Genomic DNA, 24,777 nt, shown 5'->3' on the forward strand with positions numbered 1-24,777 from the left:
GACAAGGGTATTTGTAGTTGTCTGGTCCATTGGGGATTCTGTGGGAAAGATTGCTCTTTAAAATCAGGGAACACTTATTGGAGTATAGAAGATGCAGGTGGACATTTAGATTCCCATCTGTTTAAACAACCACTGGTAAATGTCTCTATGTCAGCCATAGGTCATGCCTGGTGCATTATTACAGAGAGATACAAAGGTGCCATCCAGTATTTTCATCAACAGTGTAGATAGAGTTGGAGAAATATGCTTCCCAAATATTATCAAATTTACAGATATGGCAAAGTTGTAAGCTCATGGGATAAAGACAGAACAAGAGACAAGATATCCTAACAGCCTGTCCTGTTGCCTGGAAAGAAGAATGTGAAATGTTACCAGGATAAAAGTACAAGTTTTGCAATTGGGTTTTAAAATCCATTGCACCAATACAGGGTAGGAGTAACAACCTGGCACCAGCTCATGTGAAAAACATCTGAGGATTTTCACTGTGTGCTTCCAGTGAGCCAGCAGTGGTGGCCAGGCTGCCAAGGCTGGACTAGTGGGAATGCCATGCTTGGGTTCAAGCCAGTCACTGTCCCATGGTCCTCTGTACTGCTCAGACAGCTGTAGGAATGTTGTTATTTCTGAATACCACCTTATAAACATTGTACTGACAAACTAGTATGTGTCCCAAGAAAGACAATCAGGAGAGTGGGTAGAACCATCGCTATTCTGTGACGAAGGCTTGAAGGAATTAGGGGTGGTCAGCCCAAAGAAAAGCAAATGCAAATTGAGAACGGTCATCTCTAGTTGGGAGAAGGACTGAGGGAAGGGGGAGGCTGCCTGTTGTGTGTAATTCCATAAGACAGGGCTCAGAACAAGGGGAACAAGTTACAAAGGAGCAGACTTTGCACCCATGGAAGAAAAGATTGCCCAACGGTTAAGGACAACCAGCAGTCTGCCAGGCCTCAGGGACAGCCCGCTCACCACGACTCCTTATATTTGAGCAGAAGCTAATGGGAATGCCAAAGATGGGCAGAAGCTGAGTAGATCCAGTCATTTTATAAATCAAGCTACTTATGGAGCTGACGTTTAAGCAGATTTGGTCAAGTATAACCTAGGACCATGACACTAATGATTTGCTTCTGTGTTTTTCTCCTGTGAATTTTCTAACCTCCCCAGCTTTCAGAAAGGCGGGTCAAGGATCCAGTTGGGAGGATGCACAAAAGATCAACACTCTCCCCCGAAACACCGTTAAACACCTGTCATTAAAAGATTAAGTGTCGATTGCAAAAAAAAAAAAAAATGTTTTGTTGAGCAAAATGCTAGCACAATTGGGAGAAACTCCATTGTACGTTCCATAATGGAAACATTATTTGCCAAATTAGTTGATGAATGTTCGTCCAGGTCTTTGGCCTCTCTGTGTCATGCACGAACTCCCATAACTGTAGAGGAAAAGAATGTGGCCCATTTCCCATGATGTGTTTTGTTTTCATTTGCATCTGTGTATATTTCCCAGTTTGGGGCCACCTGTCCTCGAACAGCTGGAAGCAGGCGGTATATTCAGGGGTCCCAAGCCAAAACACATTAGCTCCTGAGCCTTGGTCTTGCCGAGGGTGGTTGCTGGCCATGGGAATCATCCTTCCTCTGCCTTGCACAGCTGTGTGTTCTAAACCACTGGAGGGAAAACTGTTTTGTATTAAGATGCATTAATGTTTTAGATCATAAAGCTTGTCAGTTCCTCACCCGTGACTGTTCTTACAGCTTACAGGCCAGTGTCCGTGTAAATTAGGCTATGATGGGAAACACTGCAGTGGGTGCAAGGAAAATTATTACAGTGATCCACTGGGGCGATGCATTCGTAAGTATTGCTAATTCTAAAAATACGAGGACCGTCCTCCTGGTCCAACCACAGGCATGCTATGAGCCAGCTGAATTTTCAGTTCCTTTACCTGATAGAAAATGCACAATATGTAATCTTAGTTTTGAAAATAATATTCTTTATAGCCTTACAAAAAAGATTTGTGTCAAACTTTAGGCTATATTAGATATGTTGAAGCCTGGATTGCAATATCTCAAAGTCCCCAAAATGGAACAGACGTCTGAGGTCATGACTTGTAGACAGTTTTCTGCTATTTGGAAGCATGTTGACAAAAACAGTTTCTCGATGGAGGTACAGGCTGGGAGGGGGTTCATAGGAAGCCAGCAGAGGAGGTGTTTCCTCAACTTGATGCTTGTAACTCTGGGTCTTTTAGATACTCACTGATTCGTTTAAGAAATTCATAGTGTGCCTACTGGGTACGCTAGGTCATGAGCAAATAAGGCAAGGCCCCTAATCCCGTGGAGTTCATGTTCTAGTGCCTTTCGCCCCATGTCTTAGCACCGATTGTCGGATTTAGAGCAGCACCATCCAGCAACTTTCTGTAGAGATGGAAATGGTCCAACTGGCACCACTGAGATGCAGGGGCCACTGGCCTGTGAGCTGGTGAGCACTTGTAATGTGGCTGGTGCAGGCGAGGAAAAGAACTGTGTGTTCAACTTGTTTAAATTTCAGTAGCCCTGGGTGGTAAGTGGCTACCGTATTGGACAGCATAGATGGAGAATCTGGGTTAGTTCTAGGAGGAGGGAGTTTTGAATCTCTATAATCTGGGGCCAAAACAAGTCAATCCAAAGAAATATCAGATGTAGTGGGCTTCTCATGGTCACCTCTGCATAGCCACACATGGTAACTCTTCCTCTCTGTTCCTGTCTGACTGTGCTTTTGTGGCTAAAATAAATGGCCTTCATTTCCTTTCCCCATTCAAATCCATATCCTCAATGGTTTCCCCTGGAGCCACTTAGTTTTCTAAGTGGAATTGCTACATGAAAAACCAGGGAGCAGTTCTGTCTCCTGGAAAATCTGTCTGAGCCTCTTTCCTCTGTGCCTCTCTAATATTTCAATAATCTCATTTTCTGAAATGCTTTCATCTTTGATAGAGAAAACTTTGCAGATGATCAGCTCAGGTCATAGACCCCTCTAACGCTCCTGGAAAGGAGCAGCTAATAAGCTGGTGACGTGACATAGTGCTGCCCCTGAGGGGTTCCTGCTGAGGCCTCGGTGCCAAAGCGAATGTGCGGGACAGATGGTATCTAGCTGAGGAGCCTAGCGTGTTAATCAGTTTTTATTTGTAATTGACATTTTTACTCAAGCTGTAAAATGCATTTTTAATCATTCGTTCCTTGCACTTAGTCCAGTGACGTAGGCTAATGATTCCCTGACCTTCTGGAAATTGCTGTAACTTCCATAGCTCTGTCCGTCCTCCGTCCTCAGCCTTAATCAAAAACCTACTCAATTGAATTACATGTAGCTTGTTTTTTTTAAACTTAGACAAAATTAATTTAATTTTCTCCCTTTTTAAAAGGACTTGACTTTTTTAGAGCAGTTTTAGGTTCACAGCAAAATTGAGAGGAAGGTACAGAGATTTCCCATCTATCCCCACGCCCCACACATGCGTGGCCAGCCCCATGATCAACACCCCCAAGAGCATGGCACGTTTGTTAAACTGATGAACCCACATTGACACACCATAACCACCGAACTCCACAGTTCACGTTATGGTTCACTCTTGGTATTTTCCATTCTATGAGTTTGGACAAATGTATAAGGACATGTATCCACCATATGGTATCATTCGGAATACTTCCACTGCCCTAAAAGTCTTGTGCTCCACCTGTTCCTCTCTTGCCACCCCCTCCCCTCAGCCCGTGCCAACCACTCATCTTTTTACTGTCTCCAGAGTTTTGCCTTTTCCAGAATGTCTGGTAGTTGGAATCCTACAGTACATAGCCTTCTCAGATTGATTTATTTCACTAGGTGATAGGCATTTAAGGTCCCTCCATGTCTTTTCATGGCTTGATAGCTCATTTCTTCTTAGCCCCAATTATCCCTTGTACCACAGTTTATCTCTCTGTTCACGTACTGCAGGACATCTTGGTTGTTTCCAAGTTTGGGCAATTATAAATACAGCTCCTATAATCGTCCATCTGCAGACTTTTGCATAGACATAAGTTTTCAACTCCTTTGGGTAAATATGATACAGTGATCCCCACACCCCTTTTGGAGGATGGACTGGTTCTCCTTACACAATGGAAACCAGCATGGGTCAACACCCCAGGGTGGGTTTTACTGAGACAGAGTGTGGTCACGAGAGTTCTTAGAGGGTCACCGATGCACCTGAGTCACCCACGGGGGCAGTGGTGGCAGACACTAGTGAGTTGTCCACCACTAGGTCCAGGTTACTCACTCGAATAGGCAAAGGAGCCCACACGTGAAACACTCACACAGTAAAGACAACACCTAGTATTTTCCATCTGGAAACCATGAACTGATTTGTCAGTGGAATGAAAAGAGGAGCGCTGTGTGTAATGGCCATTGCCTAGGTCTCTGTAATTATACCGGTTTTAAACGTTCACCTTAAAATTGGGCGTCGGGAACATTCTCGGGAGAGAAGTGGGCTTTATTCTTGAGCTAGCCAGAAGCAAAAGGCCAAGTGACTGACTTTCTCTGCTCCGTCTTCCTTTTTAGCATGTGACTGCAACAGGGAAGGTGCCCAGAAGCCCACCTGTGACCAGGACACGGGCATGTGCCGCTGCCGGGAGGGGGTTAGCGGCCCGCGATGCGATCGCTGTGCCCGGGGTCATGGCCGGGAATTCCCTGCCTGTCTGCGGTGTCACGGCTGCTTTGATCCCTGGGACCACACGGTTTCTGCCCTCTCCAAAGCGGTGCAAGGGTTAATGAGGCTGGCTGCTAACATGCGAGATAAAAGAGAGCCTGTGCTGGTCTGCGAGGCCGACTTCAAAGGCCTCAGAGAGAACATGTCTGAAATAGAAAGGATTCTAAAACATCCTGTTTTCTCATCGGAATTCTTAACCGTCAAGGATTATCAGGACTCTGCTCGGTAAGATTTGTGCTCAAGCGGTAGATAGCAAGTCCCTGATTTGCCTTGACTGCTGTGGAGCTTTCAAAAGCAGCCTTGAATTTCGAAATGTACCTGTGTGGACGTTAGGGAAATAATTTTTCCGTCAATGTCCAGGCTGGTGATCGTGATTGTCTGTCTCTTTCTTACCTAGTTAGGATTACATGGGGTCTTTCCAGATGCCATCGATTAGAACAAAAAGGCAGTGATTAAGAGCTTGATTCTGGAAAGCCTAGCAGAGCTGAAAGATACAAAATTGGAAAAAGGGTCGTTTATAATACAGATACTTTTTTTTCAACCAGGCACTCAGGGAAATTTGCTAAATCTTCCCAAATTCTTCAGTTGTTTGGAAACCCCATCCATTAATGTGAAGTCATATAGCAAGTGTGATAAGTTCCTCAAAATGCATTGTCTTTTTTATCATATGTTATATATACTTATATAACATTCATCAAACATTTCTGGAAATTATGCTGGTTGGTCTGGGCCAGGGCTCAGCAAACCACGGGCAAAATCCCACAGGCCACCTAGTTTTGTAAATGAAGGGTCACTGGCACACAGCCATGCCCATTTATGTACCTGTCCTCTGTGGCTTCTTTCCCGGGACAAGGACAGAGTGGAGTGGTTGTGACAGAGACTATGGCCCCCAAGGCCTAAAATATTTACTATCTGACCCTTTACAGAAAAAGTTTCCCAACTGCTCTGGGCAAAACCAGGATGCATAGGATACAGTTTTCCGTCCTTCTGTGAGCACGTAATCTACTAAGAAACCAAAAAGATTGTGATTATGTAGCAGACCATCCCCTGCCCCACCCCCCCACCAGTCAAAGGTCCCGGATTAAGGACTAATTGAAGCTTCGGAGTTTTGTGTTATACAAAACACCGGTGTCGATATAAGGCCATCATTTTCATCAGGCAGAAGTTTCAGAGGTACGTGGTCATAGCTTAAAAGTTCACGAGGAAGAAGATAGAGTCCACCGGGGAAGTTCAGAGGAAGGGTCACACACCTACAGAACCCAGGGACGTCATGTGGCCAAGCCAAGCTGGCAGCTGAAAGCAAGCACAGCCGTAGCCTTGTAAAGACTGTTGCCCTGCAGGATTTGGGCCCCGTGTCCCCAGGTCTTCCCACTTTTCAAGAGATGTCAGACCTCCAGATTTTTATTCAAATGTCCCCACTTCAAAATATAGCCAGCTAATCCAACAATGCTCTTAAAAAACACTGTGTAGGCCAAATAAATGTGTCTGAGAATGAGCTTTGGCCCATGGACCACGGGTTTGTGGTTCTAGAATATGGCGAACAAAGAGAACCATCAGAAAGAAGGCAGAATGAGCGAGTTCATACGGGCATTCTAAACAAAGAGACCACAGGACCTCGGAGTAGAGCAGAAAGACGGCAGGAGAAGCAGGAGTCCTAGGGCCAGGCCTGAAGTGATGAGGGATGCAGTGAGTACTGGGTCTCTTCTGCCAGAAACCAGCATGCTTGTCCCCTCCTGGCCCACCTGCTGAGCTCCTGTTCCTCCTTAGCAACACCAAAATACCACCTCTTCCCTGACGCCTTCCATGACCTCCTCAGAAAGAGACATGTGTTTCCTTCTCCATCTTCCAGCCTGTTTGTGCTTCCTGGGTGATTGCCTCACTGAGGGACCCCCAAGGACAGAGGTTACCTTCTCCAGGCTCGGTTCAGTTACATAACAAATGTTTGCTGGGGAAATTACCAATGAAAAGGGAGGTGGAGGCAGGGAAGCCAGGACATCATGAGTATAGATCCCATGACTAAAATCCACTTATTGCTGGCCTTGGGCAAGTTATTTAACTTCTCCAGGCTTCTGTTTCTTTATCCAAAAAGGGGGATTGAGTCTCCGTTTCATAGGTTTCTTGTGAGAATTACTCAGACAAGCCACGGAGCATGGTGTCTGGTGCATTGTAAGGGCTTCCAGAGTACCAATTACAATAATTACTGTCGTTGTTATTATTATTATTCACCTGATGGATTATAGTCCTGACAGTTGGCGCCAGAAGGAAAAGTCTGTAGATTAGAAGGGAGAGTTAAAGCAGAAAATGCTAGGAAGCATTAGTTAATGCTTTGCATTTCTGCCAAGATACATTAGTCCCGTAGATTCATATTGTAATTTTCCTCAACTGTACTCTTCACCATTTGCACTGAATTTCCTTATCATGAGGGATATTACTAATTATTTCCTTGAACCCGCTGTGGGTGCTGAACCCAGCAGATTGAAACGGGACAGAGATAGGCACCATGGAGAAGCAGGTGTGGAGAATGAACACGCCCCAGGCCTGGGTACTCTCACCAACAAGGAAACCCCCTTGTCACTCATGGGAATGACAAGAACCCTGTACAGCGGCAGCCCTAGAAGGATCCTTGCTGCAAGCAGATGTGTTCTTAAAGAGCTGGTTTTTACCCTAGCCTGGGTGAGGACTTCCATGTTGAAAGCTGAATGTAGGTTAGATCTCATGGATTTAAATGAACCATGTCTGAATGCGTGTTTTTGAAAACCCAAAGCAAAGGGAGACAGAAAGAGTCTAAATAGTTGAAACTGAAAGATTCAGAGCCCTTCTTCCACTAGGCCTTGTATGCGGATTGTATTTTAAGTGAGTGCTAAAATATTCCAGGAAGCTGAATGAACAAGAAAGAGAGGAACCATAAACAGAACTATAAACTGTCAAACACAACCTCAGGCAAGAAGGATCCATTCTAATTATGAGGGTGCCTGATCAAGAGGGCAATGTTGACGTGCTTTTTCACTGATCTATCAACAGGAATACAAGCTTGCTGTATTTACTGTCATTTCCCCTGCAGGGAAGAAGTCATGCAGCTAAGCGTGCAACTGAAAGCAGTGCATGAGTTTCCAGATCTGAAAGAAAGGATAAGAAGAACGAGGAATGAAGCCAACCTCTTACTTGAAGATCTTCAGCGAGAAATCAATTTGCACTCCCGTGCCCGTAACGCAAGCATCATGGGTAAGAGAGAAAATGCACTTGGACGGTCTGTGGATGGACAAAGGTTGCTTGCTACCATCCATCGTGCATTCCATTAGCGAGTCACCCCGTGCTCATTGCTACAGAGCCTGAGCACTTTAGGACCTGAAAACACACCCATTAAAGGTATTATTTGTTCATGAATATTTAAACTTTTTAAACAGTGTGGAGCTTGGGTAGCATCTGCTGAAAATAATGAATACAGCTAACAGTGTCTGATACGAAACAAATGTACCCAGAATACTCTCCTAATACCGAAGTGTGCCAAGGGGTCTTGTGTAACTGGCTTTGGACCAAGACCATGATGTTCCAAAACCAACTTGTCCCTTCGCAGACGGCAACGATGCCCTGCCTTGGCCCTTCCCTCCAAGTCAAAGGAACAAACAGTGACACTCGGAGAAAGGACATTAGACCATCGCTGTCCAGGTTACCACTTCAAAATGGTTCATGACATGAAAGATTTGGACCGCCAAATCGAGCATGGGGAATGGAATTCTTCCTGGGTTTACTGGGAAAGGCTCCGGGAAGTACGTGACATTTGACTTGGTATTCACAAATGAGGATAATATTTGCCTGATAAATAAATGCAGAAAATCATCCCAAGCAATAGGAAGGTGTGGTTGTCTCATGCCCAACTTCTGGTTGCTTAGGGAGTAAAGATCAGGACCCTGGGCCTCTGGTTCCAAAAATATGTGGAAAGTCCTGCAACACTATCATTTGCAGTAAAACGTACCATATTACCTTCATGAATTTGCATTTTACTAAAAATATGGAAAATATAGAGCAGTGCTTAAGAACATAGTTTCTAGGGGTGCCTGGGTGGCTCAGTCATTAAGCATCTGCCTTCAGCCCAGGGCCTGATCCCGGCGTTCTGGGATCGAGCCCCGCATCAGGCTCCTCCTCTGGGAGCCTGCTTCTTCCTCTCCCACTCCCCCTGCTTGTGTTCCCTCTCTCACTGGCTGTCTCTCTCTCTGTCAAATAAATTAAAAATCTTTTTTAAAAAATAATAGATTAATTAATTAAATTAAAAAAAGAAGAACATAGTTTCTAGACTCAAACCACCTGGCTTGAAATCTTGACTTGATCCCTTGCTGTCCATGAGACCTTGGGCAAAACTTACCTCCTGAGAGCCTCGTTTTCTCACTTGTAAAATGGGAGTGATTTACGTGCACCTCACAGTGTTTTGTGAAGATTCAGGAAGAAAACGGACAGGAAGTGCAGGCAGAGGGAAGGCACTCCACAACTGTGACCTGTTGTCATCAGCCTCAACTCACAAGTCAGCACGCTACGATCCACTGGCAACTTTTACCCAGAGCCTGTTTTCATAAAGGGAGTTTCACTAAGAGACAAGCTCACCTGTTTATTGACATTGTCTGTGGCTGGTCTCACGCTACAGAGTTGAGAAGTTGTAACTGACATGCTGTGGCCGGCAAGCCTAAAACATTCTCTGGCCCTTTCCAGAACAAATTTGTCAACTCCTGCTCCATCTAGTTAGGTAAACCCGGCTGGTTTGTCATATTAGGGTTCATATAGGTAGTCGTCATTAATATTAATTAATACATAATTAATATATCTGTGGAACACTTTACAGAGTATTCTCATAGTATTTTACGTCGTTCTCACAAATTACAGATTAGCGAATCTAAGAGATTAACCAACTTGCTTAAGGACTTAGGCAGACAGCAAAAGGGAAAGCCAACATGCAAACCCATGTCTGCAGACTTAAATCTCAAGGCTTTGTACCTATTATATTGATATCTGTTTCACTACATCCAATCCTTCCCCATAAGTGTAAATTCAAGGGAGAGGATGGTGAATATTTGTGCTGGTCATTGAGACCAAGACATTAGTCAAACTGTGGAATGATTGTCTTGATAACCAATGTATAATTTCATTTGTTCTCACAATACTTACCTTACCTCAATTTGCATTAATGTAGATTCCTCAGAGAACATCAAGAAGCATTATCAGAGATCGTCATCTGCTGAAAAGAAAAGTAATGAAACCGCTTCTATCATAAAACACTCTGAAAAAACCAGGAACGACTTACTTCCCATCTTTGATACGCTAGCCTCAAAACAAAACTTGTCATTGAAAAAATTAAAGCAGATTACGGTACCAGATATCCAAATATTGAACGAAAAGGTAAATATTCACGATGGTGTAGTAGAAGCAGTTGTGATTTCTGCTTGGTATACAAATCTCTTCAATTGCATTTCCTGTTTTGCATTATATTTTTTTATTTAAACTTTATGAATGTATAAATATCATAACACACACACACATATATATATATATATGCTCTGTTATATAAGATATAAAATATTTTTTATTTTTTTATTTTCCAAGTCAAAGTTTGAGAAAATTCAGAGTAAGGCTGTGGCTTGATTTTATATCTTACATTTATTTATATCATTTGCTATTTCTACAATGGTACAGATTATAGACATTCACTCCTGCTTCCTTATAAATAAAAGGCGATTTTTATTTTTAAAAAAATGAAATTAGCTGCAAGAAATGCTGGGTATTTGACTGTTTTCTCCAAAAACTCTAAGTGTAAAAATGACATTGACTGACACAACACTGACAACCAAAAATTCAGGTATGTAGTTACCTGGAAACATTCACAGGGTTGTATCCATGTACTAAGCATGAACCACTGGCAAAGAAACATGTATGCACAGAGCAGTGCTTTGCCTCACAAACCTGGATGGCATTAGCAAAACTCTGCCCGCACGCTGCTTTTCACCATGAATCCTTTCTCCTGTGAGGTGTGTGGAGAACCGGGGGACAGGCCGTGCGTGCTCTCGTCCTGTGATGGCCCCAGCTGTCGTGGCTCCCTGCCCCCCTCGAGCGATGCCCTCCAGCGAGCTCAGAAAGCAGAGTCTGGGATTCATAATTTGAGCGACCAGGTTCAGGGTTGGAAGCACCGGGTAAATATGTCTTCTCTTGTTTTATTGGTAAAGCTGTAGCAATAAGAAGAAAAACGCAAACGTCTGAAATGATTAAAACTTCCATTTAGCTTCGAGGTGAAAGGATAGATTCTAGATGTTAGGTGTTCTTATGCTTGGAAACATAGGATTAAAAACACAGATGTGGATGTAAATGTACATTTAGAAGTACATGTGGGTATTGACATTTTCTATTATATAGGTATCGTGTGTGTGTGTGTGTGTGTGTGTGTGTGTGGAGAGAGAAGAGAAAGAACTCAGAGTTTATGTTTGCAGGACATAGAGTCCTGTGGATGTTTCTTTTATAGCAAACACTACAGAGAAATGGGAGACTAAGCATTAAAGGTTTGAAAACTTTAGATACATCAAAGTAAAGACTAATTTGTGCAAATTCAAGGGTATATTTGAAATTCTACTAAATATGCAAATTCTAATGTTAAAAATTGATTTAATGTTAGAAAATATTTTAATAGGAATACACCCTTAGGCCCTGTACTTCTTCCTATGTTGTTAGACACAATACAGTGGTTTTAATACTGAAGTACCTGATGATTGAGTCTCTATTAACTTTAAATGTTTTCATTTATTTTTCCGGTCATGTTGATAAATGAGAATAATTTTTAATTGCCTAGTTTTCTTTAGGTTTTTGTGTGTGTGTGTGTGAATACATTGTATATTCACCTTGAAATGATGAATACAGTTGTCAGTATTCTGTGAATACACTGGATTCATTTGTAAGCAAGATGATAATGTGTGCCCTAGTTTACTCCATTTTTGACAATATACAGAGTCTTTGATGAAGAAGAAGAAAAAAATCTTAAAGAGCTGAATTTCTTTACGAGTAACTTGGGTTAAATGTTATAGCAGCCCGCATTCCTGTTTGTAAGCAACAGAAACCAACCCCTGAAAAAAATGGTCTCAGAATCGACAGGAGGATAGAGGGCCAAGCTTGGGAATGGGCTGAGAACCACGGCTAGGATATGGTGCATATCTCATGCACACACACACACACACACACACACACTGCCATGTGCTTGCATGCACACCCATACACACAGAACAAGAGTTTCCTCCCTGAGCCTCACCTGCGTGAGCCTGAGCCCCAGCTGGTCCTAAGCCCTTGCTCCACGTGCTCCCAGATCCAAGTTCTGGTACAAGCCTCTGATTAGCCCAGCTGGTGGATATCCCTGCACATACTGAATGCTGAAAATGTTTATTTACCTAGTCATAATTCTGCATTGATACCTAGTTTTCACTTATATGTTATTATTCCTTCTTTGAACAAATATTCATTGAATGCCTACTACGTGTGAGACATTATCTAGATGTTGGGAACCCAGCGGTGAACATAACAAAGACAAATCCCGGTCCTGCATCCTGGTGGTTAAAACACTCCTGAATTGTTTAACGTAATTTTAAACTATTACACCTTACTGCCCCTTCTCAAAAAACCCAGAAACCTCACACCATTTAAAGAAGCCCTGTCTTAAGCTTTTACTTTTAAAAGATAGCCCGACGTATGTTTTAGCAAAATCTGGCTTCATCAGCAGGTAAATGAAGAACTGGGAAGGGTGGGGGCGGGGGTTTTCATGTTGATAAAATGGTGTGCTATTTCCCTCTTGATTAGATGGGGGGAAGAGTGCCAGAAAAGATTGTGAGAGAATTCTCAGGAGTCAGTGGTGACAGAAGATGGATTGCAGAGAGATGTTTTAAGAGTGAAGTAATTTAGCAATCTCTTTCTCTCTGAATATAGCAGCGACTAATCGACAGAGATTTCATCTGTATAATTTCATGTTTTCCTGTTCAGAGTATTTATTTCTGGAATTCTCAGTTTATTTCCATGTGTTCTTACTTACTGCTAAGCATTTTACTTTTTTTTATTGAGAGAGATATAATTAACACAGAACAGTGTGTCAGTTTGAGGTGTACATAATTTGGTCGATGTGTGTATTGCAGTGCAGATGTATATATGTCCATCACCTCACCGAGTTACACTTTGTCTCGTGATGGGAACTTTGAAGATCTCTCTCAGCAACTGCTCACCACTTGAAGGTTTTCAGAATTCTAGAAAACTAAGGGACAAAAAAAAAACGAAGATACATATTTTAATCCTGTAAATATTTCTTTTTTGTTTCATCATTTGCCAATGAGTGCAATTAAATCCTTTTCCACAAAATCCATATGGCTCAAACTAAGCTGTCTCCTTTTGTGGGGAAATAAAGGGAGATTTTTTTTTTCCTAATTGGGTTTGATCCTAATTAGCCCTACTTCTGTCACAATTAATTTATTCCATACAGCTCAACTTTTTGGTGATATTGCCCTATTGCTTTCTGGGTGTTTTTTTTTTTCCTCTTTCTCTAATTTGTTAGAATCTCAAGAAAAGCTGAGGAATTTTCTCAAATCACATAATTAAGAATTTGCACTTCTAGAGGGCAAGCTTTTAGACCTATCATTCTTCCACCAAGTGTCCAAGATGTTTGGAATTTATCTTTGTGGCCTGCTCCGAGTTCAAACTCGTTTATTAAGAGGAGGAATGCTTTCTTTTTAGCTTTCAAAGAAAGTACATTATTTGAATTTGAGAAATGTCAAGAAGAGTAATTATTTTAACTTACATAAAAGAAAATGCTCTTAACTTATTAAACGTAATGACCACTGTAAGTAGTCCTAAGTAATTTGCTGATGTGATAGAATGCCGAAGTCTCATTAAAACAGAATTTGTGTTTTACATCTGTATCAGGAAAAGTCATTAACAGTAGGTCAATACTGTTTTCAAGTAATAATTTCGATCACTAATAATGTTTTAAGAGGCAAATTCCCATTATTTTTTTTTAAGATTTTATCTTTTAAGCAATCTCTACACCCAACATGGGGCTCCAACTCAAAATCCCAAGATTGAGAGTCACCTGCTCGAACGACTGAGCCAGCCAAGCACCACAAGATCAATTCACATTAAGCAAACGTGTTAATGAAAACAGATAATATCACCTTGTAACGGAATCCCTTAAAATGAATCTTCTGTTTATTCTCTATACTCCTATTTTGTTTTTAGTGAGTTTCATTGGGTCCACCTAAGTAATTAAATATCACACAATGTACCTAATTGTTACGTATTTTCCTCATTATAATTTTTTTCTTATTCCAGCTCAAAAATGTAAGTAAACTGGCAGAAGTCTCCAAAAACAACGCCTTACAGCTAAGTGAGAGACTGAGGAATATGAAAAACCACAGCGAATCTGAAGAGAAAATGAGTCTTTTAATCAAAAAGCTGAAAAAGTTTTTGTCAGGTAATCAGAAAAATATATTAGGACTCGTTTTGTTTCTTTTTCTTTGCTTTTTAAAAAAATGTATACTCAAACAGCATAACCAATTTCAAATTACATTAAGTGGAAATGAAATGCCTAAATCAGAAACATGATGTACCCCTTGATTTAAAATTTCTTAATGAAATCTCCAAATATTAACTCTGTACCAAAAACTGTGTATATATATGGCTATCTCTAAAAGTCCTATTTTGTTAAAATTTCAAACAAATGAACTTGATGCTTAAAGTTATTTGGGTTTTTTAAGAAAAAAGTCTAACAGGATGATTCTATCAGATTTCCTAATGTTATGATTCCATGATTTTCTCTGCTGGCAGACTGTGTGAGATCAAGGCATGCCAGATTTTGGTTAGTATACCAAATACTATGGTGAGGTGGTATCTAAAATATTGGTTATTAACTATTATGAAATATTTTCCAAGTTTCATATTGGTTCTCTGTGATTGACCGAAAGGAACAATTTGATCCATTTATTATTGTAATTATGATGTTATTATCCCTCGTACCTTATTATGGGAGAAGTTCACTTTTACTTTATTTTTTTTTAGAAGTTTATTTTAAACTACAGACAATTATTAGTTGAAGATAAAAATCAGATAGTACAGCTGGAAATTGACCTGAAACCTCACTCTCTGCAAATAATGCAGCTTGGGTGTGACATTGTGCGGAATTAATGTTAGGCTTTCTTCTCCGTCACCGTCTTCCAGATTCAGTAACGTAGAGCTCCTCACACGAATCAGCTGACAGTTGGGATGTCTGTTACCATCTTTGCAACCACTTGGTGAATCTGTGTAATATTTGTAAGAGACCCCGATGGCCAATTGTTTTTTCTATCTCCATATTTCTTGTTACTGTATGAACAGCTCTAGTCTTGATTTTTGAAATAAGAACAAAATGAGGCACTACAAATAATAAAAATGGCCAGAATAATCAGTAAAAATGAATGGGGTGGGATCGGTCTACTGGACGTTTTGTTTGTTCAAAAGCAAATTTTTAGTGAGTTATCTAGATGGATGGGTATTGATTAGACACAGATCCAGAAACTGGTTGGATTAAGGAACACATTAGCTATTTCTGCAGATACAGGTCAATTCAGGCACTAAAATCAAACCAAAACCAAACTGGTTTTGTACGAAATGGCACATTACACTTCTGGGCCCCAGTGATGGCTCAGAAGGCAAGTTCTACTGCTTTCTACCTCATTCACTGGGTCATAGAGCCTATTCACTTACTTGTCTTATTTCTCATTGCTGTTGAATATATCTCTAATAAAAAAAAGTTTACTTTAATTACCCCCAAGGAATTAAAAAAAAACAAAAAAAACAGTGTCTAGATAATTACAACAAAAATTAGACTAAGCATAGTGAAAAATCCTATTCCATAAAAGAAACATCTCTGGTCTAGGCCCCAAGACCCTTGGTCACCAGGAAGCAGTACCCTTCACTCACCAATTTCTTTTCTTCTATTCTTTCCATGAAGCCCAAATAAATGTATTATTAAATTGTATGATGCCTACACTACTCTGCTCTTCATGACCATCTTAATATTTTCCTTATGGTCTGAATTCCCCATTAACAAAGCTGTGTGTCACTTCTCCTGAAAGTCCCATATAAAAATTTTGAATTTATGCTTTCATAACAAATGCCAATAAATGTTTGATGACAAATATGTGGCTAAATTAAATTCACTTTTTATTAGAGCTTTTTTTTTATGAAAGGAAATACTGTTTCTTTCAAGAGCAACTTGCGAGTATAGTACATTCTGTTTCACGTATGATTTTGATTTACTCACAAAAAAATCTTGTTACTTTTTTTTTCCCAAAAACATGACAGGAAGTAAAATATTCCTTTTATTTTAAACAAAACAGCTAGAGCAAAAATGATTACCCAAAGGATATACACTCATGCCGTGTCAGTCAAATGCCAGAAGGTGTCTGTGGTGTCCACTGCCTCCCGAAGAAAGTCCAAGTTCGTTGGCCTCACATTTAGAGGCTTCTGGGCTCTGCTGCCAGCCTTTCGGGACTTGCACCCTGCCCTGCATTTAGACTCCACTCTCTCGCCAGCAGTGATCCGAGTATTGCTTCTTGCTGCACCCAAGCTTTGGTGTCTGCGGTTCGCTCCATCTAGAATGGCTTCACCCCTGCCTTCACCCCACCTTTCCACAGATGTAACCTCTGCTGTCCTCCAGGCTCAGTTTATGTGCCTTTTTGAGGTTCTTCCTGAAATACTTTCTCCTCCCTCTGGATCCCATATCATTTCGTCTTCTATTTATCATTTCTGTTCTTAGGTGATCTGTATTCATATGGAATGGATGGTCAACCCCTTGAGGATTCAATCTCCAACTCCCCCCACGGGATTTAGCATTATTATGCCTCAGTAAGGAGCCAGAGAGTCAGGACGTGTTAGCACCCCGAACCCTCAGTCTGTCCTCTGCTTCAGTTCTCAGGGAAGGCCGCTTGTATTTTCCTGAAAAGCAGGGTGTGGGTGTATTCAACAGTTTCCTGATAACACGTTGTTCATCTGGTACTTTACTCTGTATTGTCGCGTTCCCGTCTCAAAAGACTTGCAGTGGTAGCGACAGGTAGAGTTGCCCCGTTATACAGAGCTACAACTGTGATCCTTGTTGATGTCACAGAGGATTAGAACCCAGTTTTGTGGAGTCCAAACCTGGTGCTTCCCCAGTGTCTCATTCATTGAATTCAAATCTTCATGACAGGCATCTAACCATTTTAATTGCTTTTGAATCAGGACTTAACGAGGGCGTTTCGCAGAACAGATACGATATTGCAAGTCTGTAGTTTTCAGTTTTCCATCAAGCATTTGTGTGGTGTGTATTCAACACAACACAACAGTGTTTCTTTCAGAGAGAAGGGAAACTGAGGATGAAGAAGAATCTACAGGGCATAGTCTAATCCCGGTGTCTTAGGGACACATAATCAGGTGCACGTATATTTGACTTAGAGTTCGTTGTGGTTGTATTGACAAGATTCGGTGTTTACTAAGGAGACACAATGACCTAAAACCATCTTCTTATTTAAGAGGAAAGTGTGCCTCCGGAGGATATAGAGAAGGTTGCAAATCGCGTCCTTGACATCCATCTACCAGTGACAGCGCGGAATCTAACCCGTGAACTTGACACACTACGGAAGCTGATGCCGCTCTGTGAGGACTACGGGACCGATGAGGACAGGCTACGCAAGGCAGGAGAGGAAGCCCGAAAGGTTTTGGTGAAGGCAAAAGACGCTGAGTAAGTACAGTATTCAGATTCTCAGCTTGCTCTCCCGGACCAGCTGCTAAAAGGCCATTTGAAAAATATGTGAGGAGCTGTTTAACGTGCGAATGAAATTACCCTCCTGGAGTTCAGTGCCCAGAGCGAGGCCTGAGCTGTTTGCCAGAGCCTCAGGGAGCGGGGGGATTGGGAGGCAGTGGGCAGGGATGCCTGTTTCCCACTTGCTGTAGACTTGGAGTGCCCTTCCAGTGACCTGTTACCTCTTTATACCAGTCAAGGCCATAGACTGGCCGTATGCCGCTATCTTAAGTGGTGGGAATCTCAGTGCCTTTTCCCTTTCTTCCTTACTTATGTGTGGTACTTTCTAAATTTACCATAATAAACTGTATTTTGAAGATCTAATTTTTTTTTAAAGACTACACTAAAAAGATATGGTGGTGAGGAGTAGAAGAAAAGAACACTGGTGCCCCAGGAATAACATAGGAGTAAAATTATCGATACGGTTCACAGAGTTCATTAACTCGTGCTTCCTTTTGCCCTAGTCGACTTAACCAACCAAACGGGGAAAGGCATCTGGGTGTTTTTAGGAGCGTGGGGTGCAGCGGGTCAGAGTCGTGGGGTCGGCTGGATGGTGGCATCACTGTCATGTCAGGATACCCAGCAGTTGAGAACTGAACTGCCCTCACCGTCTCGTTAGCCACTTGGATAAATGAAGTGTGCCAGACCCACTGTAAGCCCAGCCTCGTCCGGGTTTAATACTTACAACCAGGAAGAATAAGTAACTGCGTTTCGATCACACAGCTATTAAAAATGACGCTGAGGGGGGCGCCTGGGTAGCGCAGTCGTTAGGCGGCTGCCTTCGGCTCAGGGCGTGATCCCGGCGTTCCGGGATCGAGTCCCACATCAGGCTCCTCCGCTGGGAGCCTGCTTCTTCCTCTCCCACTACCCTGCTGTGTTCCCTCTCTCACTGGCTGTCTCTCTGTCACATAAATAAATAAAATCTTTAAAAAAAAAGATGACACTGAGGAAGGATTCTTCATAGCATGCAGGGATCCTTCAAGCGTAATGTTGATGCTTTTAGAAAGAAGGTAACAGATTATACACAGAAGAGGATCTCTATCATGGAAAGAAAGAATTTTGTAGGACAAAGATGCTAGAATTTGCTGATGTCTTAAAAGGTAAATCTTTCCCTTCCTGATATGTTTTTTCCTTTTTGTGTGTGTGTTGTTGCCTCCTCCTCCTCCTTCTTCTTTTTCTTCTTCTTCTCCTATTTTTTTTTGTTATTTTCCCAATTTACTCTAAAAGCAGTTACATTGAAAATCTGAAGGTAAAAGAATACAACACAAAGATACGGTTGGTGGGGGTGTTATGAGAAGGGAAGGCTCCCAAACCCCTCCTGTAACTGTAGAGAAAGAAGTATAGAAAGGGAAGCCTACCTGTTGTGTGGTTCAACCATAGAATATTCTGGAAAAGGCAAAACTGTGGGGATAGTAAAAAAAGAGCAGTAGTTGTCAAGGGTTTGAGGGGAGGAACGAATAGGTGGAGCAGTGAGAACTTTTAGGACAGTAAAAATACTCTGTACAACACTAGAATGATGAATACGTGTCATTGTACATTTGTCCCGACTCACAGAATGAACAACACCGAGAGTGAACCGTAATGTACACTCCGGACTTCAGGGTCTATGATGTGTCGATGAGGTTCGCCAGCGCTAACAAATGTCCCTCTCTGGCAGGGGTGTCGATAACTGGGGAGGCTGTGCGTGTGTGGGGGCAGGCGTATCGGGAACTCTCTGCACCTTCTGCTCATTTTTGCTATGAACCTGAAACAGCTCTTTTTAAAAAAATAGCCTTTTTTTTTTTTAAGATTTTATTTATTTATTTGACAGAGAGAGAGACAGCCAGCTAGAGAGGGAACACAAGCAGGGGAGTGGGAGAGGAAGAAGCAGGCTCATAGCGGAGGAGCCTGATGTGGGGCTCGATCCCATAACGCCGGGATCACGCCCTGAGCCAAAGGCAGACGCTTAACCGCTGTGCCACCCAGGCGCCCCAAAAAATAGCCTTTTTGAAACGTGAGAGAGCGACTCCAGTGGGAGGAGAGGTAGGGTTGCGTGGGGCGGGGGTGTTTTGCCGTTGAGCTGGTTTTGCTCCTCCACACGCATTTCTGATCACGCCTCTGCAGAGGTCTATCTGATGGCTCACTCACTCGGTACGTTGTTCCAGAGGCGGATTTGAGCCCGCAGAGCCAAGTATCTGGTGAATGTTGACTTGAGGTGAGCTTATTTCTGTAAAATAGACGATCACTTGGAATGCTTGTGATTTTAACCTCTGACGGGGCCCCGGGCAGCTAGAATGTCAGTGGAGCTTAAATAAACCTGAGTAAACACAGCCTGGAAACGGAGGGCTTTTAGTTCTCTTTGCTGTCTGTGGGGCCTCTTAACTCTCCCACCCCCACTCTGCGAGGATTTAGAGTGTGGCTGAAGTGTGAGAAATTAGGGAACTGGAATTGGCCGAGGAGAGTTATTTGGTTCAAGTCTTGGTAGTGATGGTCCTCACGCCTCTCTGGTTATGACAAATGAAGAATAAACAAGACCTGTATCTTTGATTTCCATATCTGGCGAGGTCTGTATCTACTTGATATGCATATGTATGCGTTGTTACCGGCATTTAAACCTACCTATTTCTCAAAATAAAGATTTCAGCACTTGGTCTTGCTTAAGAGCAATTTAAATTTACTTTATAAATAATTCAGCCAAGCTTTTCGTGGAGTCAAATGGACTCCCAAGGTGAAACAAATGAATAATTGTGTATTTACCTAATCTGACATGTTAATATCCTACCTTAGAAAAGCAGCAAATGTTCTATTAAATCTTGACAAAACGCTGAATAAATTGCAACAAGTTCAAGTCACCCAAGGACGCGTAAATTCTACCATCACACAGCTGACGGCAGAGATAATGAAAATTAAAAACAACGTTCTGCAGGTATTTATCTTCTTGGAAACTAACCTGAAAAAGATTTTGAATGTGGAGACAGCCTGGTTTTGATGTGTGCCAATGTCATGCTTGCCTGACCTGCCTGATGGGATGATTATAGGCTAAAATAAAACGGTGGTGGTATGATGCATTTAAGTGACATTCTACAGAGTTCTCACGGCATCACTTCATCATTGCCGACCCCTCCTGGGGCACGAAGCCGGTGCTACTACCAGCTTGTAGATGAGGAAACTGAGACTCAGGGAGGTTAAGTGACTTGCGTAAGGTCACACAGCAAAGTAAAGGAAGATTTGAGGCAGGAGTTTATCCCTTCGGATTCTAGGGAAAGTAAGAGACTTGTGAAAGCTCACAAGGCAAAGAAAGTTCATTGTTGCCAGGTTTTTGTAACTGCCAGGTCTGGCATGAAATCTCACCAGAGTATCTTAGGACTGAAAGGATATCTCACCCAAAAGAAAGCATTCCATCCAGAGCTTGGTGGGAGCCAGGCCATGGTTTAACCCACATCGTGGATCCGGGAAAGGGAGTCTGGCAGTTGGAGGACAGGACGGGACCTAATTCCAAGCCGTGTGATGTGTCTTCCTCCAAGCCTCCATCCTCCAGCCCATCCCCTTCCCCACAGAATGCCAGCTCCCCAGTCCCTGTTCTTTGGCTGGGTTGTATAGATCTAAATACACGCATTTTGAAAAGAAAAGCAGAAAGCGGTAGAACAGGGAGTAGTACACCAGGAAATAAAAGGCTTCGATGTGAACAGGTTGCAAATATAGGGTAGCAGAAAAACCAAAGGCGGCCTCCAGGTTTTCCCCCTTCGAGGCATATACGCTGGAACAGGGAATGGCAAAATACAGCTCACGGGCCAAATGGGCGCACTGTTGTTGTTTTTTAATCCCGGATCACAAAGTTTTACTGGAATCCAGCTACATGTTGTCCGTGGCAGCCTTAGTTGCCAGAGTGGCACGGGGTTGAGCGGTTGCAAAAGAGACTTTGTGGGCCACCCAGTATAAAGCATTTACTATCTGGTTCTTTACAGAAAAGTTTGTAGATTTGTGCTCTTAGAAAAAACATGTCCAAGGGCACAAGAAGGGTGTTTTGGGGGTTATTTTCCTACAAATAGGGTAGACCAGGGCTCCCACGGAACCCTCCTAGTAGAAAAAAAAAACAAAATTTTGGCTGGGATATTTTTAAAAAATACATAGCTGAATTAGTAAGAAATGGAGGAAATCTTCAGAGGCCAACAATGACAGGGAAGTACGAATCCAGAGAGGTAATAGAGGAGGACCCTGACGGCAGGCAGAGGGTATCCGCCAATTGCTGGTGTCGGAGAGCTGTTGGTTTTAATGTTCACCATGCGTAAGAGACAGAAAACAAAGCCCACGCAAGGAAAGAATACGACCCTTGCACGGGAAGGCAAACTCCTCAGTGAGATGTTCAACTGCTACTACATACTACTGCACGTGCACACACACACACACACGTATGCGTGCATGCACACACACAGGCACACACGTATGCACACACAAACACGTGCACACAGTATGCACACACAAACACGTGCACACATGTATGCACACACAAACACGTGCACACACAGAAACCCATGCACACACGTATGCGCACACGTATGCACACGCACACAAGCATGCATGCGTGTGCGTGCATGCGTGCACACACACACACGGAGGCGCAGTGCCAGTAAAGACTCGTGCTGTGGGGGAGGAAGGTCTTCACTAAGAATTGCCTACCACACTCTTGCTCTTATACGAGTTCGAGGGTAGAAGTCACACCGCCTGTGTGGCCCCGACAGCCCAAGCTAAAAATGTCACGTAAAGTGGTCCTGGGCTGATTGTGCCCTCAGATGCCTGACAGAGGCCAACAGAAATCCCCACCCAAGGAATGCATCTTAAAACCCAGCCTCACAAATGTCTCCCAGAACACATAAAAGAACAAATTGCCTCAAGCAAGAGGCACCAGAAACAGTAAACAAGGGACTGTGGATGTGACGGTTACTGGATGTAGAATACAAAATCAGAATGTTCAGTATGCTTACAAAAATCAAAGAAGGTATGAAAGTGTGACCCAAGAACAAGATACAAGTGATAACAGATGACCAGTCAGATTTGACTTCTCGATGTGACAGATAGAGCCACGGAAATAACAAGCGCATATAAGGTGTTCATTACTGTTTGTAAGGAGGAACAGTGAGAAGCCACTGCATCAGCTGGAGCATAGAAATATAAATTGTATATTCAAACAATGGAATGCTTTAAATTGCTGAAACTGAATAAACAGGAGCTATGCAGATTAGTCAGGAAGAACTGTACAAGCGTAATTTTGAATTAAAATTCAAGTTGCAGAAATACGCAGTATCATATATTTGTATAAAGTTAAAAAAATTCTGCATATGTTAGACATGCTGCATAAGATTTAGTAAAGAGCGTGTAGAAGTACCCAGAATGACAAATACTAGATTTAGGATAGTGGTTACCTTTATGGGGAGTGAAGGGGTGTGAGGAGAGCCTGGGCTCACTGGTGAGGCTTTATTCTTAAACTGGCCGCTGAGCGCATGGATATGTGTCATAGTTGCTTTTATATCCTGTGTGTGTCTGAAATATTTTATCACGACGTCGTTTTTAGTGGAACAGAAAAAAATTAAAGGAGTGATTCACTTTCCCTTCACACCTAGCTTATTTTCTGAAGGGTAATTAAATCATTTGTTTTCTCGTTGTTTGTTGCATAAAGAGACTTTCTCCTCTCTGCTCTTTAAATCAACCACAGGCTGAAAATGAAGCCAAGGACGCTAAGAATGAGCTGGACTTAGCAAAGCAGCGATCGGTGCTGGAGGACGGGCTTTCCCAGCTGCAGACCAAGTTGCAAAGGAACCGAGAGCAAGCCACCCGTGTGACGGCTCAGGCCGCATCGGCCCAACGCCAGGCTGCGGGCCTTGAGCAGGTCATTAGCCCCGCCAGTGCCGCCAGGAGCAGACAGACAGAGCCTCTTGGAAGGATAATCCTCTAACCTCAGCTCACTGTGCCATTTATCGGCAGTCCCCTTAGCGCTGGACGGTGCTCAGGGGCATGCGTTAGTAGGAATCCGGATGGGCACGAAGCCTCTTGTGTAGTTTAGGGCTGTCTCCAGGGAAGACAGAAGTCCTTTGACCAAATTAGGATGGAGTGTTTCCTCCCCACATCTCCTCCTCCTAGGACCACTAGTGGTGTCCTCATCAATGTTTCCTTCCTTCCAAACGTTCACACTTTGTGCCATTGGTCTATCTGGGGCGTATTTACCCTTTACTCTAATTCAGTCACATAACCCATCATGAAAACAAAGAAGTGAAAGTCCCCTGCCCAAGAGAACAGGTCACGTTACCGAAGTCGGAGTGAGCTCATTAAACAGTTGTGGGAAATGCCTTACTCATCTACATCGCTGAGAGAAGCTATCAGCTCATTTCTCAGCAGGATACCTCTGGTTGGTTGCGTTCATAGAGTAGCTTAAACACAAGAAAAACGTGAAAGTGTTTTTACAGTGGGTCCACTCTCTTGCTTTTCAATCCTAATGTGCTGGGTGATTTCCCCCAGACTTGGGAGTCGAGTGCATTTTCTATGGAGCAAAGGTTGGGAAGTGTACATCCCTCCCACCCTCTCCCCATTTCCCTTTCCGGACTCCGCTCAGCTGTTCCACCCTCTAGACTGTCAGCCCCCCAGGCCGACCCACGAGATTTCCATCTAATGCCAAGGGAGCTCTTCCTACTAACACCCGTCACTTCCCTTCCTGCCTCCCATCTCTCTTTCCTTTTTCCCGCCAAAACCATATCCTTGCTTTTAAAGCTTCACTGCTCACTCTGCCCTTTATCCTGCACTGGCTGCTGTCCCACCCGGCTGACCCAGAGATTTGTCACAGGCAGGATCGCGTCACCTCTGTCCTCTGTGTCTCTCACCTTAAGTCGTTGAAGACAAATGATTGGTGCCCCATAAATAATTGCCTTTGCATGAGCCATGATTGCTATTTTATAACAAAGCAATTTTATTATTTTTTTTTAAAGATTTTATTTATTTATTTGACAGAGACAGCCAGAAAGAGAGGGAACACAGGCAGAGGGAGTGGGAGAGGAAGAAGCAGGCTCCTAGCAGAGGAGCCTGATGCGGGACTCGATCCCAGAACGCTGGGATCATGCCCTGAGCACGACTGAGCCACCCAGGCGCCGCAAGCGATTTTATTTTTAATTAACTAAAGCTGAGATTTTTTTCAGCCTGCAAAGAAAAAAAAAAAAAAACAATGCAAATAAAAGCCTGGAAATATCAGGGTGACTCAAGCATATTGACTGGATCATGGTTTTCCTCCTGCTCCTTTTATGAACAGTT

At 42.8% G+C, this 24,777-nt stretch overlaps 1 protein-coding gene across 1 annotated transcript in view; it reads left to right on the plus strand.

Annotated features, from left to right (window-relative positions):
• The window catches only part of LAMB4 (laminin subunit beta 4), an 89,324-nt gene that overhangs the window by 58,970 nt on the left and 5,577 nt on the right, over positions 1-24,777 (plus strand). The window contains exons 23-31 of the mRNA XM_026503249.4: positions 1,741-1,837; positions 4,541-4,913; positions 7,750-7,910; positions 9,868-10,073; positions 10,700-10,861; positions 14,022-14,163; positions 17,238-17,445; positions 20,272-20,410; positions 23,195-23,368. Coding sequence (XP_026359034.3) covers positions 1,741-1,837; positions 4,541-4,913; positions 7,750-7,910; positions 9,868-10,073; positions 10,700-10,861; positions 14,022-14,163; positions 17,238-17,445; positions 20,272-20,410; positions 23,195-23,368 — 1,662 coding nt within the window. The remainder of the gene's footprint in view (positions 1-1,740; positions 1,838-4,540; positions 4,914-7,749; positions 7,911-9,867; positions 10,074-10,699; positions 10,862-14,021; positions 14,164-17,237; positions 17,446-20,271; positions 20,411-23,194; positions 23,369-24,777) is intronic.

The sequence above is a fragment of the Ursus arctos genome, unplaced genomic scaffold (assembly GCF_023065955.2).
Source record: "Ursus arctos isolate Adak ecotype North America unplaced genomic scaffold, UrsArc2.0 scaffold_3, whole genome shotgun sequence".
Classification (NCBI taxonomy): Eukaryota; Metazoa; Chordata; class Mammalia; order Carnivora; family Ursidae; genus Ursus; species Ursus arctos.